Source organism: Centruroides sculpturatus, unplaced genomic scaffold (assembly GCF_000671375.1).
Source record: "Centruroides sculpturatus isolate CEXI.00-Female unplaced genomic scaffold, Cexi_2.0 scaffold271, whole genome shotgun sequence".
Lineage (NCBI taxonomy): Eukaryota > Metazoa > Arthropoda > Arachnida > Scorpiones > Buthidae > Centruroides > Centruroides sculpturatus.
The window spans coordinates 684,786-704,924 of NW_019384474.1; the positions used below are offsets into that span (position 1 = coordinate 684,786).

Below are 20,139 nucleotides of genomic sequence, written 5' to 3' on the forward strand. Positions count from 1 at the left end.
TTAATTAATTTTCATTATAGACAGCTTTATAAAAGTATAAAAGCTCTCATAAAGTATTTTTCTGAGGTCTGTCTTATCAGGTAAATTACTGTACACAGTGTATTCATTAATTTTCATTTTCATGTAGTAAAGGCTCTATGCCTTCATAAAGTACGTACTTTTCCTTTGTTTAAGGGTATTTGGGCAGTTTATTCTCTGTTGTATTCTCCAGCAAACAATACATACAAGTACAGTACACTATTTTCTGAGGAAACACGCATACTTATCCTTTTTTAACCCCATTCCCGATAACCCGGCATTTTCACAAACTCAGCCATCCTTCGGACCACATTAGGCCGAGTTTTCGAGGTTCTACTGTACTAGTTAATTACTAACTACTCTGTACAAAGCAAACTAGCTGTTATCTTATTCTCATTTCTTTCATGAATTACATTCATTGCTTGTTTTGCAAGTTCTTGAGAACTTGATTCTCAGAAACTCATTTGATTCTTGAAGGATCTCAATTCTTAAAAGTATTCAGTTTTACCCCTCATTAATTTCAAGAAAGACTAATATTAATAATAGTGACTTATTGTGACATTATTACAATGCCATGATGCAATTTTTAATCATATTTTAATTAAAAAATTAATTGGGGTCTCCAATCCCTCAGCTTTCCATAAGTGATCTCAATTTTTGTCTATTTAACTCCATTCTCGAGATTAATGAAGGACAGACAGACAGATGAGTAGAATTTATAGGTCTGCAATTTGAAGATTGCAACCCAACAAAAAAGATATACAGACACAAGTCTGTATGTCATCTTATCACATGTCACATGACCCTTTTTTCTATGAAATTGTTCAAAATCCTTCTCAGAATACAGTATGTCTTCACCTCCACCAGATATAACCTTCACCTTCACCTTCACCTTCACCAGATATAACAATCACTGCAGAGCAGTGACTGTTATATCTGGAGTTGTACAAATGGAATTTTAATTTTCTGTTTTATCCATGTTCTTCCTACCCAAAAAATATATTCTGTTTCTAGATTGGGCAGGTTTCCAGCTTATTGTAAGAGTTAACATAGAGAATCACTCAGTTCCAAAGAATTTCTTATGTTTAGGCAGTTTCTGGTACTGTTGTTAGATGTTATACAGTACTGTATTAGTTCACATGAAAAGTTTATTTGAATCTAATTGATGATAGTTTTTAACAAAAATTTAAAAAAAGACAATGGCTTTTTTAAATAATACCCAGATATTATTAAATTAAAGAGAAAAGCTATTATCTTTTCTCTTTAATTTAATATCTGTGTGTTATTTAATTTTGATTTAATTACTTTAAATATTATTTCATGTAGGTTTATACTGGGAAACAATATAGCTTATAATAATTTTAATTTAATTCATTTTAATTTTAAGGTTCTGATGATAAAATTTTTGTGATGATTTATTTTAATCAATTTCATAAAATTTAATATTTAAGATTAATTTTAATTTAATTATTAGATTTACTTATGTAAATCATAAATATTAAATTTTATTACTATATTATCATTAGATTTCTTTCAAAATTATTTAAAAGTCTATTTCAAATGAAATTTACTAGTAATTATCAGGGCTGTGCAATTAGTAGACCAAGTCCCTGACTCCAACTCAGAATTTCAGGTCTGATTCCTTCCTCTAAATCAGTGTTTCTCAACGGGGGCAATATCGCCCCCATGTGGGCGTTTTTCCGCGTTGAGGGGGCGATTAGTAACAATTTATATTTGGGGGGGCGAAAAATAATTTTCTGGGCGATATAGTAAAACATTATATTAAGAATAATTGGATATTTTATTCGTTATATCGTACAATAATTAAACAAATAACATTATACTAGTCACTAGTCTATTCAATGCAGTACGAATTTGGCGTTAGCCTTTGCCTGCGGCATCGGAATTTTGAAGTGAAGGGGGCGATACTACGTAACGGTTTTATTGAGGGGGCGATACTACGTTGAAGGGGGCGACGATTCGTAAGAGGTTGAGAAACACTGCCTTACAGTCTCAATCGACATGATCGACACAACTTTTTAAGAAAAATATTTTTTGTTATATTTTAAATAAAAATATACCTAGATATTTTTGTAACAGATATTTTTAAATATATAAATTTTGATGTGTTGGGGGCCACTTCAAGCGCGGGGCCCGATTGGTGCATATCGCTGCAATCGCCTCAAAACCGGCCCTGATGACAGACTCGTGTGCCATCTTGTAATGAAATTTTAAACTAAAGGCCTTCCCAAATTATTTATTTATCTGTAAATATATTGTAGTGTAAATTTTATGTGTTCGCCTTTGAAAAAAACTAAAATATTTATACACTTATTTTTATAGCCTCTACTTTTATTAAACAAATAATATGCTATGTATAAAGTTACTATTTATGAAAAAAAATAGAAGAAATGTTACTTCTAATTTAATTCGAAACAATATTAACGTTTAGAATTACGTATTTTCACATATTTTGAATTATGTTGAATTATTTGAATTTTTTAATTTAAAAAAACATAATATGTTAGTTAAGTTCTCGCTGTTTACTACTCTGCCATCTATAGATCACAATAGTAACTATCTTTTACATACACAAAANCTCAACAACACTGAACACCAGTCATAATTATATAAAGTTTTTGAAGTTTTGTTGGACATAATTAAATATGGATGCAGTGTCTGATATATTATGACTATTAATATTTTATTTGTTATAATTTTTGAATTTATACTAGTACTGTATTTTAACATATTAGAATATATTATATAGAATTTACACAGAATACAATAAATCATTAAGAAGTAATTTTTTAAAAACACTATCTTCATCAAATATTTAAAATATATAATATGAATAATTTTATTTATTTAGATTATTTGGATTGCAAGCATTGGGAATGAGTGCCTTATGGAGATTGTTCTGGGGAAAGAAATGGAATCCTCTGCGTCAGCGTGTAGATTCTTATACGTATGATGTACATCAGTTATTTTTAGGAACCTTGATGTTTACAATCTTGCTCTTTCTGTTACCAACTGTTATGTTGTATTATGTTGTTTTTACTGTGGTAAGTTTTTGAATTTAAAGTTTTAAGTTTTATGTATAAAATATTATTAGATTTAGTTCATTTTATACTTAACAAAAATGGAAGTAGAATAGAATTTGATCAATTTGAAAATTCCACTATGTGATTTTCATTTATTTTACATGAAGACAAGCCTTTATTAAATTTTCAAAAAAAAAAAAAAGTCTTTTGAAGAGCTTTGTTATAAGATCTATTTCAAATTTTGTATAAAAGAAAATTATACAGATTCTATGTTATTGCATAAACTACTTTTATGTACATTACTTGAAATAAGTTTTACTGAAGATGCAATAAGAGAAATTTTTAAGAATAATTTTACATATTCTTATTAACAACTTTTTGAATAATAATAACTCTTTCTAACCTGTTCCATCAGAGATTCAAAAATACCTGAAGAAGAACCGTCGTTAAGGTTCGAAAACGTTAGTAAAGAGCTATTTTTGTTTGTTGTGATTTAGGAGGAGAATGCACCAGTAACAGGTTAGAAAGAGTTTTTATTAGAATTCTCTGGTGTGGGGATAAAGATGTGTAACTTTTTGAATATCAATAAACAAAAAATAGTGATTAAAATCCACTAAATAAATAAACTTTTTAATAAATTTTATTTATTATGCTTAAAAGTCACTACTTTGAATATTATAAGTCATTAAAACATTTTTTAGGAATGAATATATGATTTTATTCAATCTGTATAATTATGTGGAAATTTAAGTAAAAAATATATATAAAATGTCAGAAAAACAGGATCTTAGTAATCTAAATTTGTCTTTGATGTAAGATGATAGCAACATTCTACAGTTAATTCTGAAAAATCTAATTAGAAGTAAATGTTTATCTATGCTATTTATATCACGAATTTGATTAAATATTTTTTTAGCTCCGACTTCTAGTTTTAATGATTCAAGGCATCATTGGCAGAACTGTTAATCTTCTTAACACATTACCTGCATTCGTCATTTTATTAAGACTAATGGGATCTTCTAGAATGAAAGGTATCTATTCGATAAAGGTAAATAAGTGATAAGTGTCTTAAAATTTCAATTTGTTTTAGGTGATGTACAGTTTACAGTTACTACAAGTCCAGAAAACGGACCGACTATATTATATATGAAAGTAAGTAATCATTCAAACAATTTCAATTGATGTTTCTAATAATAAATTAAAACATCAACAAATATTAATTATTGTAGGTTATCCACATTCCTTACATGTCTGTAGTGCAGATGACACTTCCTTCAGATGAAACAGAAGAACAGAAACTCTCATGGAAGTTTTTATTATCTAGTTTAATTTGGGGTAGAATTATATATCCACTGTAATTAAAACTAATTACAGTAACTGTAAGTAAGATATCGTGGATTCAGACTAAATATGTTTAATGTGGAAAAAAGTTGTTTTTTAGCAAATGTTAATCTATGTGAACTAATCAAAAATGAACCAAGCTTTTGGTACAATTTTTTTTACATAACACAAACTCTTATCACACTATCTTCAAAGCTACATACTTCTGCCAGTGTCCATACATTTATCATAGTCCTGAAAGCTAGTTTTTGTGATGTATCTAAAAGATTTCATTTCTGCCACTTCTGCTGATTGAAACCTGTAGCACTTAAACTTATCTTTCATTTCAGGAAACAAGTATGGTGAGTAAGGAGACTGAGGAAGCATTGTTATGTCCTCCTCATTATTCTTGGTCAATTTCCTTGTAACTGACTGCAGTTACAAGGAAAAAGATAACAAATCAAGTGATGTAAGAATTTTCTTTTATTAATCAGGTTCCTGTACATGGTCCAGATGGATTCTTAATGATTTTTTCCAATCAGTGAAAAGTTAGAATAAATCTAATTTGTAATCAGAAATTATCTCATCTGAATGAAAATTTGATTTGAAGAAATATAAATGAGATTTCTTCTTTTCTTCAAAAACAATTTAATCTTTTTCAAAGTATGAGTTATACTATAATATTTAAATGTAATAGAGTAAACAACTTCAAACTATTTGAAATACACCAAGTTTTTATGGATGTTTAAAAATTTTCAATGTAAATTATGCCAGTCATACGTTTTCCATCAAACTTCTAGTTCTTGCAACACTTTTCCCAAGAACTCCTTACTCACAGATGGGGCACATCTACATTTGAGATTTTTTAAAAAAGTGAAAGTCTGGAGATTTAGGTAGCCAGGCAACATGTCTACCATGGCCAATTTATTATTGGAAAGTTTCAAAAAATCTATGACAGCACTGAAAATTAGCCTGCTTTTTCTGGACCTGTGAGCGTCACCATTTTCTTTAGTACACAATCGCATTAGTGCAATGTTAAAGTCGTGCTTGTAAAAAAAAAACAGGAACTATAATAATAGTTATAGTTCCTGTTTTTCTTAACTATTTTAAATTTTTGTTTTTTTAGAATTTAAACTATTTGAAATACAGTGGGTGATTGGTTAACAAACATAATCCATTCCAAGACTTTGTTTGCTATCCGAATTGTTCGTTAACCGATTATGAATTTACAATAGGTTTGTATAGGAATTTGATTAATTTGTACCAAAGACCCCAAAAAATAAAAAATATACACTTTCTTACTACATTTGTTTATATGTAATAATAAAAATACATATATACACAGACTTGCATTTTTATTAGTCATACATAATCCGTTCCAAGACTTTGTTCACTATCCGAATTGTTCGTTAACCGATTACCAATTTACCATAGGTTTGTATAGGAATTTGATTAATTNGTTTGTGGGGGTTAAATAATCTGTCTAATGACAATTGCTTTTCTCTCTTCTTCAGGATTTTCAGAATAGCATTGTAATTGTAGAGATCCCTAAGCCTATTAACCTCAACCTGGTTTGTATGCCATTTTACAACCGTTGATCTGACATCCCCACTTCTTCAAAAGATCTTTAATTAATAGCAGATATCGGCATTAATCCTCTTTTTCAGAATAAAACATATCTCGCCGAGTTTCTTGGCATTCTTCTGTCATCAGATCCATTTCAGGTTCCATTATGAGCTCTTCAATGTTCTTTATTTCTCAAATGTAATTTTTGTTACTCCTTTAGCTGCTTGAGTCTTCTTGATTTTACTGTATCTTTCTTAGATAAGATTGAACTGTGCCCTACTGTAGATTTGTTCAAGTCTTACTGTCCAGCAACATCAGACATCTTCTGCCCACTCTCTACCTTTGCTATTATACTCTTACATTTCGAAAATAAAAACCGACAAAAAACTTAACGAGTGCCCGCCCAACAGTCTCATGAATACTATAAAAGAATTGTTTGTCAGAAAAATAAGACTGGAATTACAAGGGAGTATTTCAAAGTTTGAGGGATACTATCTAATCAGTATATATCGGGTTGAGCATCGACGTTGACATCTCCCGCGCTCCAAAAAGTTACCTAAAACAAAGGAAAATCAGTCGGTATTTGCTATTTTCGTTGCTTCTTTTTACGTTTGTTCAGTGAAGTGTTCATTGTCCGATCATAAAAATCTTTCACGAAAGTGTTCATTATCCAATTTGTTCATTAACCAATCACCTACTGTACTGATTTGTATAAACAATAATCAGTATTTCAAATAGTTTAAATTCATTATAATAAATCCTGTGTATCTGCATTAATCAAGTAAACAACAAAGATTTATTATATTTAGAGTTGTGTTTATTTGCAAAACTTATATTTAACTTAGCCTTTATTTATATACCATCTGGATGGCTCTAAAGATATCATTTATTTGTGCTTAAAATTTCTAAAATATTAGTAGATTAAATTGTGTTTAGTGAAAAATCATACCAGTTATTATTATTTATTAATTGCTAATCTATTAAGAAATTAATGCTTTGTATTACTATAATCTTAATACATACATATATGAACTCTCATTAAAATTTATACAGTGGTACCTCGGCATATGTCCTGTTTGGACGAAACAAATTTTGCTTGGTACACGACTTTTGTTCGGTATACGACTTAATTCTACACGTCATTATGAACAAGTAGCATTATCGGTATACTATACCAGACTAGATGTTCGCGGTGCAACGGTTTATAACTTTGTTAAATTTCTTCTGATTTTAATTTGTAAGTAAAATTTTATTATTTTAATTAATCATGAATTGCAAGAAGGCAAATGAAAAGCAACAGAAAACTAAAAAAATGACTAGAATCACAATGAAACTGATAAAAGAGATTGTTGAGAAATATGAAGATGGCACGCGTGTTCAAGATTTTAACTGTTGCATACCATATTCCGAGAATGACAATATCGACAATTGTGAAAAATAAAGACATTATTAAATCTGCTAACGTTGCAAAAAGAGTTAAATTAATTTCTAAACAGAGATCGAAGACATTAGATCATGTTGAGAAATTGCTTTTGCTTTGGATAACTGAAAAACAATGTGCTGGAGACAGCATATGGAAGCAATTATTTGCGAGAAAGCTAAAAAGATACATGCTGATCTCATGAAAAATCAAGCAGGAACTAGCCAGGAAAGCGAGATGTTTAAAGCCAGCCATTTTTTTTACATGAGAACGGATTAATCATTTTTACATTACTTCTTATGGGAAAGACTGGTTTGGTATAAGTCCGAACATCAGGAACGGATTAAGGTTGTATACTGAGGTTCCACTGTACTTGGATCTTGCACAATTTTATAAATAAATTAATTTATGAAAATAATATTGTTAAAATAAAAGACAAACCACCAGATTTAAGAGTTTTTTAAATATAATTTATTATATTTTTAATTGGAAAACTTTATATTTACAAGATAAAATTTATATCAATGAACACACAATTACTGAAATCATATTAAAAATGCTATTGATGTCAAACTGTAATAACTTTTTGTCCCAAAAGTACTAATCACCAAATACTGAACTTGACTAATTATATCACAGAAGAGAATCCAGAAAGTTTGCTCTGTTTGAATATTTTCAACCATGATCTTCCTTTTGAAAGTAAATTTGTTCACAACTTGGGATTCAACCCATAATATGAGACCAACATGTTCACAATATTGTATTAAAAATAACATTTTAAGATCTTATTTGAATCCATTTCAATCTCGAAATAGATTACAGATTCGTAGATAAATACACGCACATGACACCAAACACTGAATAAGAATTACAAGCTAAATTTAATAGTGGTATAAAATTAATGGCTTCAGATCCAAAGTGGATAAAAAAGTTGTTTTAAGAATAGAATAAGAAAAGTTACTGCAAATAAAAATAGTTATACAAAGTCACGGGCATCAAAATCTCAACACTCGATAAAAAATCTGTATTAGGAAATGAGTTTCTTTCAAAATAGCAAATGACTAGTTGTCATTATATCAAAATGAATACTGCATTATTTTGTTTTCCTAATTTTAATCTTATATAATTAAAAATTATACTCAAACTTCCTACTTCAAGCAGGACTAGAATAGGCCATTCATTTCATAGATCAGATATAATACAAGAAGTTGTAACAATATTTACAAAATATTTCGTACAATAAAAACTATTAAGAAATACATATTCATAGGCGAGTGTCCTCGCCATTACTTCCTTGTCGTCGTCTAGCATGCGGTGCAACAGAAGGTGGAGGTGGCGGAGGAGGAGGTTGAAGACGAGGCTTATTTCTATGGACTACGGGAGATAGAGGTATTTTTGCCATAGATCTATCCAAGGGGTCGTTATTTTGGAGTGAAGTTACCTGAGGAGATATGCTTCTCGGTGGCTTCTGAGGTGGTTGGACATGATCGTCACAGTGATCTCTGTCGTGAATCATGGAAGTAGTTCGAGGAGGCCTATCTGGAGGTTTTTCAGATGTATGAGATATAAGAAAATCCCATTTGTCATGTTTCTCTTCATTTTTCTCACCTAGGTTTTTGGATCTAATCCTGACCTGTACATCATCTTGATCTGAATCATCAGTCTGAAATGATAATTCATCAGTTTTTAACTTATTTTCTAAAGAGTGAGTATGGTTTGATTTAAAATCATATTCAGCACCTTGATGATTTTCTGCTATTAATGGTAAAACAGGTTTGGCCGGTTTGGGAGGTTTTTCTGAAGGAATAGTTGGTCTGTCATTATTTATACCATTTTCAGAAAGAACCGAATTCTCAGAAATTGGTTTTTCAATCATTTTTGAAAGTCTAGGTGCAGCAGGTGGTGGACGATCCGGTCTTTCTATTCTTCTATGTCTGTCTAAAGAACCAGTAGAATAAGATAATGGTTTTTCTGGAATTTCAGGTTTTTCTAATTTATTAATTCCTAAAGGAATCTTATCTGAACCATCATGACTTCTGTGAATGCCATATTTTTCTTGTTTGTCTATTATTTTATGTGGTAAAGTAGAAAACATTTTCTCTCCTTTGTTAAGTTTATGATCAAATTTATTGTTTTCAACAACAACTGAATTTCCTTCTATCATTGAGGCAGACATTCTATGACTGGACCCAAAAGATGATGATCTATCAACTTGTATTTTTTCCCTAACTTGTACAGCAGGTACAATGGGAGCTGGCTTTTTAAACTGATGAGGAAGAGACTTGGGACTGTAAGGAAATAAAGTTATGATTTAATTTTCTCAAAAAATTGGCATTTAAACAAAGTTTTAAGATCCAATAATTTCTGAGAAAATATGTACATTTGTATATCATACCATTAATTAGTGATAAATATCTATCAAATATAATAATCAATATTGTATTAACTTTACATAATAGTATTTTGAAAACATGTTTATCAAACTACTAATTTAAATTTAATTATAGAACAACTGCTTAAAGTAATTTGAAGTTTTATTTTACCAATCATTAAAAAGTTGCAGAATAACAAATTTAGGTCAAGTGTATTCAGAGGTGATTATTGGATCACTGTTGTTTATTATACAGACATACACATTTATAAATATCCAAATTCAATAATGAAAATAAATACCAAATTTCAAAAGGATTTATGAAAGGTTAGTAAAATGTCTCCAATTAAAAGTAATAATAAATCATTAATCTAATATCCTCTTTTAACAGACAGTTTATAAATAAACTATATTTGTTATTATTATACTATTTCATGGATATTCAGTGGATTTTAGTATGTGAGAAAACTGATATTTGACAAGTGATAACTTATGATTTGATACCAAAGAATGAGATCTGAAATGCATTTTGCTTGTACTGTACATAATATTGGAATACTCTATATTCTTTTATATAAAGTTAAAAGAAAAACAATAAAAATAACAGATTTTGGACTGATTTCATTCAGGATAAATAAATCACTGATAAGTTTGAAGTAGCTATCATGTTTTACTTTACATATAGGAAAATTTTAACAATGTATTTGATATAACAAATCACAAGCAATTGCCAGTTCAGAGATGAAAACAAACATAATAGTTTACCAAGAAAAAGTATGATTCATACAAATTTATTTCAAGATTAAATTATTATATTAAATTAATAGATGTACTGTTTCAGCCATAATTTTTAATTTAATAATAAGTAATTTTAAAGTTATTTTTTATATATCGTAAAGTCTTTGCAAATCCGCACTTAAAATGTAAATTTTAATATTGGCGGTAGACTATCACACAGCTTTAGCCAATGATTTCACTTTATTCTATTACTATAGATGCATTTCGGTCCTTTTCTAAAAAAGGTCCCTCTTCAGTACTATAAAATACAAAAGTTTACATAAACTTTTTTTGCAAGTAAATATTTAACATAACAATAAATATTTTAGTATTACAATANTATAAATATAATTAAAAATCAGAAATTAAAATAGTTTGGTCTAAATATGAATAATAAAATTACCATCATACACTTAAAAATTAGAATTAATTTTTAGAATTTAATTTAATTAAAATGATTTAGAAAATTTTTAAACTGTTTAACAGCTATGGATATAGACATCCCAATGCAATTAACTTGTATGGTTATATAATCTAAATTAATACAAGTCATGAAGTGAAGATAAAATAAAAGTCTGGATAATGTATTGGATTGTTCGGAAAGTAATTTTGTTTTTTTTACCACTAGACGGATTAGTCGTATTTTTCCCACCATTTTTGTTCTAAACCATATTATCATTATATATTTTGACAGCTAGCATTTTATGGCTTATTTGTAAAAAATTTTGTTTGATTTCCTGCAATTGTTTATTTTTTGTGTCCCATCAAATATGGAAGATCGAAAGCAGCATCTTCGGCATATTTTTCTTTTTTATTACCAAAAAAATAAAAATGCCATTCAAGCAAGAAAAAAATCGTGTGACGTATGGTGGAGATGTGTTGACAGAACGACAGTGCCAAAACTGGTTTACAAAATTTCGTTCTTGCAATTTCAGTATTGAAGATGCACCACGTTATGGATGGCCAATTGAAGCCAATGAAAACAAAATAAAAGTACTGATTGAAGCAAACTGCCGAATAACAATACGTGAAATTACTAAGAGATTAAATTTGTCAAATTGAGCCGTTTATGATTATGAAACAAATTGGTTTCATTTCAAAGCTTGATATATGGGTTCCAAGTGTTCTTAAAGAGAGATACTCTCTTTGGTGGGATTTTAAGGAAATTTTTTTTGGAGCTTTTACCAGACAATTTAACAATTGATTCGAAAGTGTACTGCCATTGAGTAAACAAATTGAGTAATATCATCAAACAGAAAAAGTGGCCAGAATTGATCAACAAAATAGGTGTAGTGTTTTACCACAATAATGTAAAATTTCACACAAGTTTGGTAACTCGTCAGAAACTGTTAAAACTTAGATGGGACCTGCTATCACACCAATCATATTCGCCAGATCAAGCACACACAGATTATTACTTGTTCCAGTCTAACAAATTTTTTTTTAACTGTAAGACATTTACTTGAAATGACAATGTCAAAAATCACTTGGATCAGTTTTTTGTAAGCAACAATCAAAACTTTTATGAATGTGAAATCATACTACTACCAGAAACGATGACAACAGGTATTTGACCAAAATAGTCGATATATAATTCAATAAAATATGTATTTGTTATAAAAATATTGTGTTTTTTTCCATGGAAAAAAAATGAAATTACTTTTCTAACAACCCAATAATTCATAACCCAAGCAATTATTTATTGTGACATTAAAAATTTCAGCCCGGCATTGTGACAATCATAATTTTAATTTATTTAACTTAAAATATATGCTTGCCACCTCAAATTAGTAGAGACTTTCCCCTGTACATCATACTTTTCCTTTAACAATAAAGNCCAAGCAATTATTTATTGTGACATTAAAAATTTCAGCCCGGCATTGTGACAATCATAATTTTAATTTATTTAACTTAAAATATATGCTTGCCACCTCAAATTAGTAGAGACTTTCCCCTGTACATCATACTTTTCCTTTAACAATAAAGTTGTGCTGGTCATCTATTAACTACCTTCAGGGAAAAAGATTTGAATTGAAATAACATGACTTCCAGTTTGCATCAGAAGTTCTCATCTATTTAATCAGGACCTCCTGCCCCTAAGGTTTCCATATCTAGTCTCGTCTTTCATCTATCTAACTCCATTCTTGAGATTAAGAAAAGACAGACGGACAACAATGGGAATTTACAGATCTACAATTTTTTTAAATTGCAGTCCAATTAATGCACAATAAGCAGAGATTTTAGGTTCAAGTCCTAGTCTGAGTGATCTTTATCCCAGGATTTTCTAAATTATTAAAATTAATTAGAATTCTGAAATTTATCTTAAAACAAATTTATAGCATGACCATTTATCTTTACACCAAATCACATTTAAAATATATCCCAAAACTAAACAATCAATTTGGCAATTTAGATTTCTGACTGATTATGAATTCAGACTTTTCTTACACTTAGAATCTTAACTGGTAATCAAATTTTTTTCAAGTCAAAGAGATTTCAATAAATGTCTATTTTTTTAAAAGTCAATATTCTCTGTTTATCAAGATTTTTCACATCTATACCACTATATAAAGAGAATGTATTTTTCATTTGTTCCAACTAACTGCAAAAACTACTGAACCAATCATTAACAAATTTTAACTGTAGCATCTTTATGATCCCCGGAATGTTTACCACTAATCAAACCTACAGATTTTTTTATTAATTAACTAAAACTGCAACAGATTTCTGTCTGTTTATTTGTCTCTCTCTTCACTAGATGGTGACACATGAATTAGTACTTCCTATCAAGGCATTATCTATAAGAAAAGTGTATTATTGAAGTTTACTATTTTATTTGAAGAACTGACATTAAATTATAATTAGTTAATTAGCAAAATCTTCGAGGCATTAAAAATGTGATGTCATCATTCTAAATGGCAGTATGTGTGTGTACATATGGCGGGTTTTCGAATTGTTACGTATTTGTTTGCGATTTGTTAGGCATAACTGTATTTGCTTGAGTTTTATTTATTTGTGTGAGTAAAGATTATGCCTACTCAAAAATGACAAATCCTTGGTGCAAAAAACTCTGAAGTGCTTTCATTTATGCCACTCTTAGACTGTTCATCATCAGCTAATATTGGGTCTATAGATAAAGTATGTGGGTATTGCAGTGCTCTGAAGTGAAAGAATGAATCACAGGGGATTTGCTGCTCTTCTGGCAAAGTTAAACTGGGCCCCTGAACTTTTTCTATCACTATTAAATGGACTCATCCTGACACTAAACATTTTTTTAAGCATAATAGGGCCTTCCAAATGACAAGTTTTGGTGCCACTGAAATACTTGAAAGAAATTTCATGCCAACATTGAAAATTGAAGGACAGATATAGCAATTAATAGCATACCATTAATCCCAACAAATTATCAATTCGAATGTAAATGCCTACAATTTCCAGTTGGTCTATGCATTTGCAATGACCACTAACAAGTCTCAAGGCTAAAGACGAGAGTTGTGGGACTTGACCTGGGATGCAGTTGCTTTTCACAAGGCCAACTCTATGTTGTGTGCTCACGTGTTAGTAGCTGCAAATCTGTTCATTTGTGCTCTTGATGATAAAACACAAAATGTTGTATATTGGGAAGTTATTCAATAAGTTTATCTAGAAAATATTCCACATCTTTAATAGGAATATAATGAATCTGTACCAAAATTCTCTGCATATACACTCTTTAGGTAAGTGAATATAATTTCACCAAATAAATATCTCCTGTCAACAATGGGTAACAACGCTAGTCATATAATAAGACAGAAAATTATCAGTTATATGTTTCAACATTTTAAATTCAATATTAGCTAATTATTTACTATTTTGGAATTTTTATGGAATACAATTGAATTATTTAAATTCATTATTCTAATTATTACAAGTAAACTTTTAGAATAAATTTCAACCTAATTTTAGGGTTTGCTCTGAAAAATTTTAAAATATTGCCACCATTTCATCAGTTTAAAATTTTTTTTGCCACTTCAAATTATTTATTACCACCAGTTTTACTTACTAACTAATGCAGGTGCTGCTAGCCTTAATAGTTTGCTGTCTGGAAAGCAAAAGTAATATGTTAAACTGTCACTTACAAGGAAAGGGCCATATGTTTGGGTCTGATTCAAATGAAACTTGGTGAGCATATAGTCTTAAATACAAAAAGCTCCTTGTCCAAATAATAGGACCCACTTTTCAAATGTTTCCAAAAACTGAGCCTTTAAAAATTTAGTGTTTAACTTATAAGTCTTTGAAAGTTTCATATCCAAAGGTGGCAATAGCAGAGCGAATAAGATGCTAAGCACCAGAGCTAAACAATGTAGGTTCAATCCTTTGAAATTTTATTTTATTTCTATTTTACATGTAACATTATTTTACTGTGTTATTATTATTAGCATTATTATTACTATTATTATTATTCCTCACATTTTAAGGTTATAAAAGGAGAAAAAAGTTGTGACATTTCCTCTTTATGGAAAATGAGCCTCTGTAGATTTAACTCTTACATTGTTAAATAAAGTTTCATTCATATTTATATTCAGATATGGTGATATTGTGACATTTAAAGTGTAACAAACATGAGCACATGAGGAAATTGTCCATAATATTAACAATTAAAAAAATAAAATGCTGTGACTTGCTATCCTATTTTCATATCACTTGTTTTTTTTTTCCATGTGCAGTAATGTCTGAACCTTATTTGTTTATGAGGACAGTGTGCAAAATATGTGAAAATAAATGTGAAGAAATAAAAATTTTATTTAATGACAAAAAGAGTTAAATCTATAGAGGCTTGTTTTCACTAAACAGGAAATGATGTCACAATTTTTAATCTCTTGTTTAATCTAAGGTTTAAACATGAGGAATGGGAATATTAATGATAATGATGTGGTAAAATAATAAAGCTAGACATAAAATTAACTAAACTAGACCAAAACTGAAACTCAGAAGGTTTGAACCTGCATCGTCTAGCTCCAGTACCTAGCATCTTATTCACTTGTCTATCGCCATTCTGGAACATAAAACTTCCAAAGACTTATAAGCTAAACACTAAATTTTCAGAGACCCAATTTTTGGAAACAAAATGGATCCTATTATTTGGACAAGGAGCTGTTTGTGTTTAGGGCTACACGCTCAACAAGTTTCATTTGAATCAGAGACCCAAATGTCTGACCATCTCCTTGTCAGCAATAGGAATCAGTTTTAAATAAATTTTTAATGAATAATTCTGAATAACCCATTTCATCACAATGTTTAAATAGTATTTAACAGGTTGTGTCATGTCAAAATTTTTGTTTTAGTCTACTGAAAAAAGTCATCCCAACAAATTCCCCAAAATTTCCATCAGTCAATAAAAGACTCCAATCTGAAAATGCTGGACGACATTGCACAAAACTGCCTTTGGTTCTCAATGTCACTTCCTACTTTTCTTCCAGAACTTCCAGATGTGATGTCATGAAATTTCTAGATGTGTGATTTATGGGACTCCCATTGTACAGAAGCTTAACATTTTGTTGCTTTTCCTGAAATGTGATTTGTGATTCAATTTCAGGCTGAATGTCGAAACAAACAAACTAGGATTTTTATCACCACTCTAATAAAAATATTACAAAGTGATGATTTTGGCACTACTCAGTACAACCTCTATAATTTATTTCCTGAAAGTGAACAAAAAACTTGCCTAAATTGCATAGAAGAGTCTTCTTTTGGAAGCCAAATCAGATTAGGTGCCATCACTATGGCAATATTCTGAGGAGACATTTTATTAATCTCAGCATTTGTAGCTAACACTGCTAAAAACTTCACAACATATCTGTAAAAAAAAGGAAAAATACATTTATACTAAAAATTATAATATAAAATTTCATAACTATTTGTTGAATTTTATTTATTAGAACTTGATATTAAAAAATATTTAATAATAAGCTCTAATATTTTGCTTTTACAGACAATAAAATATGACAATAATATAAAATACTGAACATAGCATAAACATAGTAGTAGTAAACAAAAGTTTATTTCAAACAAATTATATATACTAAGAATGGATGTGAATGGGTCAAAAAAAAAATAAAAATTTCAGCATGATACTAGAAAAAATAATGTGATTTAAACGATTCAAATAAAAAAATATTAATAAATTTAGTTTCTAGGATGACACTGAAAATCAATAATATCACATCATAATTTATAAGAAATTGATTCTAAGATATTTTTTATTTTTAATCCATTTTTAACTTAATAGTAGATGCAATAATTAATTTAAAAAAAAAATCAGTATCTTACACAAAAACAATACTTTTCTACATTAAATATTCCATATATAGTTATCAAATGGAGAGAAAATAAAAACAAACATAAATGATGACTAAAACTAGATGAAAAATTTTCAGTTTCTCATGTAAAAACATAAGACTTTATTTTAAGCTAGATGTGGTGAATAATAGATTTTAATTATCATCATCTATAATGAATACCTAAATAATTCATTTATTTCTACAGAAGAAATAAGTACCCTATATTTTTAATGGATAAACTCAAGCATATTGACCATATATTTGATACAAATTATTTAATGGCCAAAAAGCTAAGCCAAGTCTGTTCCATAGTGATGCGGCTTTTTTCTTTTAAGAAACAGAATTTCAATTATACATCAAATGAACTAATAGACGGAAATTAATACCTATTAAATATGAAAAGAAAAATGTTTGAGTAATGTATTTAGAGATATTCTGACATAAAAAAATGCAACTGAAAAATTTTAATCTTTTATCATTTATTTATAAATTTACATTTCAATTAACTGGTAATTTTGATTTTCTGATAAATTTCTATGACTCAACTTTCTTACAAAATAAAATTAATAATACATTAAATACAGTTTATTATAATCCATTTAAATTTAACTGAATCATTTAATCACTATAATAGAAGCAATTCTCTTTAATAACAAAAATGTTTTCAGATCAAAAAGACAGATCCTGAAGATTTGAACATGTTCTGTCATTCTAATTATGATATTTTTTAATATAACAGTATGTTCTGAGCTTCTTTTAAATCATGGTCAGTCAAAACAAGTCTTGCCAAACATCCATTTGTATTTTTGATGTAGTTTTAGTGAATTGAATAAAGTGAGAAGAGAACATAAAAATGTTCAGAAGCTCAAAAAAGATATTTTAAAATAACTGAATTTTATCAAAATAGAGTAATGCTTTTTGCTGTTTTAATTTGAGAAAATTTTATGAAAAATTAAACTTAAATGAAAGAAAGAAATTTGTTAGCTTGGATAATAAGTGTATTGGATTGGATTTTCAAATTTCTAAATACCATAATTTATGTATTGCAATGCTTATTTTACATTTCATAATTATCAGCATTTTCGAAATGTAAACTGAAAAGGAAAAGTATTTCAAAATGCATTTTGTAACCAAAATGTTCAAAAATAAATCCAAGACAATATGCCTGGAAAGGTTTGCATTATTGGACATTACATCAATAATTTTATGGTTAGAGGTTTAGAAGCAGTTTAAATATTAAATACAATGCAGTTCTATTTATTTAAATAATATTTTTATCAAAAATTAGAGATAGAAGATTCATTTTGTTATTTAATAAACTTAATAAATAGTTCAAATTTTTTAAAACACAATTCAAACTCACTTTAGATTATTAAAATATTGCTCTGGAAGTTTTGAAACTACAAGATGTAATGCCTGGAGACGAGATTCTTGTTCAGTTATTCTGTACAAAAGAAAAACATAGATTCTTCCCTTAATTTTATAAAATATATTCTGTGAGAAAGTAATTTTTATATTACCTATTATCTTAATTATTTAACGTTTATACTTAATATAAAAAGAACTTATATATATAATAATAATTTTTTTTGATTACATAAAATATATTTGTAAATGCATATACAGCAGAAAATCTATTAAAATTTTTATTTTTATTCAAAACTTTAGAAGAAAATGAATAAAATACTTATTAAATAGTTTCATGAGTTAGGTATAAAATTAATATTTGAAATATGATTCAAAAAATTACTGTTGGTATGAATATATGGTGACTAAAAATAAAGTTATTTTAGGAAAAACATAACTAGAGAAACAGTGTTTAATTACTACTAATTATTTCTTATTTATAAATGTGTATATTTACATTGTAGTACAGATAACCCCTGTATAACACAGGAGTTACGTTACAAAAAATTGCCGTGTTATGCAAATCCGTGTTATATGAAACAAAGAACTAGTGCGAAAAGGAGGGTTAGGTTCCAAAAATTAAAAAAAACATGCTGTTAAATCCTTATTTAATCAGTTTTTTTATTCATTTTTTCCATAGGTAAAATACTTATTTATTATTTAAGTAAATATTTTACAAGAAGATTATTCATCCTACATGATTATCTCAGCATGAGCATCATCAACTGGTAACAGTTTTTGGGTGCGTTCGTTAATAGCGGTTGCTCTGTAACGTGAGTGTGCTGCTGTTAGTAGGCATTTAGGTACAACAGTGAAAGAAAGATGGCGGCGCCTGCACTATCAATAGTATCGTGATGGAGGAATCTATAATTCTAACATGAGCTTTTAGAGGCAAAAGAAGGGTCCCAATTGTAAAATTATCCATTAAATGGATTATTTGTTGAAAGAGCATATTCAAAGTAGCCATGAAAACAATTAGAATGCTCACACGGAGTTATGAGGTGGTATAAAAGAACGCACCCTTTATTACATTTCATGTTGTACGAGGGTTTTATTCAATTCCCGAACCATGTTAGAGTGAATCCGTGCTATAGAAGTGCCGTGTTATACGATGTTACCTGTATTTGTATTATTTTGCAAATTTTTTTAATATTTCCATTTGCAATTTCCTTCCCATTTCTTGTTTTTAATTTACTATCGGTTGCTAAACAGTATCCTTTTAATAACTACACTTTTACCTTTTTCATTTCAAAATATCATCATTAGCATTTTTCCATGTTTCATTTCTTGACAAGAACATAGAAGGACAGACAATTACCAGAAAGCATTGTAAATTCATAAAAAAAAAAAAAGGTCTCTAACAAACGGGACACCCACCCCAATTGCTTTTTATGTCAGTTCCAATTGGCCAACAGCATTTGTTGAGCTAAAAACTGGGCTATTCTGTCTACCCAGATAGAGTAACCCAATTTAATTCATTTTTATCATGCCAGCTATCAGACTCTCACCTGAACATAAGAATTTTTCTTACCAAGCAACTACTGGTACTTAGTACTAGCTATTGATTTTTTTTTATGTAGCTGAAAAAGTGTTGATAGCCAGTAGTATCATCAGTAAAAATTTACTTATATTTTAATCAAGTAGGCAAGTAAATCTTAGCATGACATTAGTTAAAAACCTGAAGAATTTATGCAAACACATATTTGCAGAAATTTTTTAAAAACTGAAATGAGATATGTATATAATACTTGCTTATTTGATTAAAATATAAATAAATTTTGTTTATTACTTATTTATAAGTATGAAAGTCTGCAATGTTCAATTTTAATAATGTTAATCAATGTCATTTTAAAATTGATATCTTTAATAATCTTAACTAATAAAGAATTTATTAAA

General features: G+C 28.7%; 2 protein-coding genes across 2 annotated transcripts in view; one reads left to right on the plus strand and one right to left on the minus strand.

Moving 5' to 3' along the window:
* LOC111621278 (phosphatidylinositol N-acetylglucosaminyltransferase subunit Q-like) overlaps window positions 1-5,734 on the plus strand; it is a gene marked incomplete at its 5' end in the record, with an annotated part of 14,907 nt that extends 9,173 nt beyond the window's left edge. The window contains 4 exons of the mRNA XM_023363363.1: window positions 2,891-3,083; window positions 3,979-4,093; window positions 4,153-4,214; window positions 4,292-5,734. Of these exons, the coding sequence (XP_023219131.1) occupies window positions 2,891-3,083; window positions 3,979-4,093; window positions 4,153-4,214; window positions 4,292-4,420 (499 nt within the window). The remainder of the gene's footprint in view (window positions 1-2,890; window positions 3,084-3,978; window positions 4,094-4,152; window positions 4,215-4,291) is intronic.
* Window positions 5,735-15,627: 9,893 nt separating this feature from the next.
* LOC111621279 (rho GTPase-activating protein 44-like) overlaps window positions 15,628-20,139 on the minus strand; it is a 47,222-nt gene continuing 42,710 nt past the window's right edge. Inside the window, exons 12-13 of the mRNA XM_023363365.1 lie at window positions 18,200-18,280; window positions 15,628-16,352 (exon numbers count right to left, since the gene is read on the minus strand). Of these exons, the coding sequence (XP_023219133.1) occupies window positions 16,184-16,352; window positions 18,200-18,280 (250 nt within the window). The 3' untranslated portion in view covers window positions 15,628-16,183. The remainder of the gene's footprint in view (window positions 16,353-18,199; window positions 18,281-20,139) is intronic.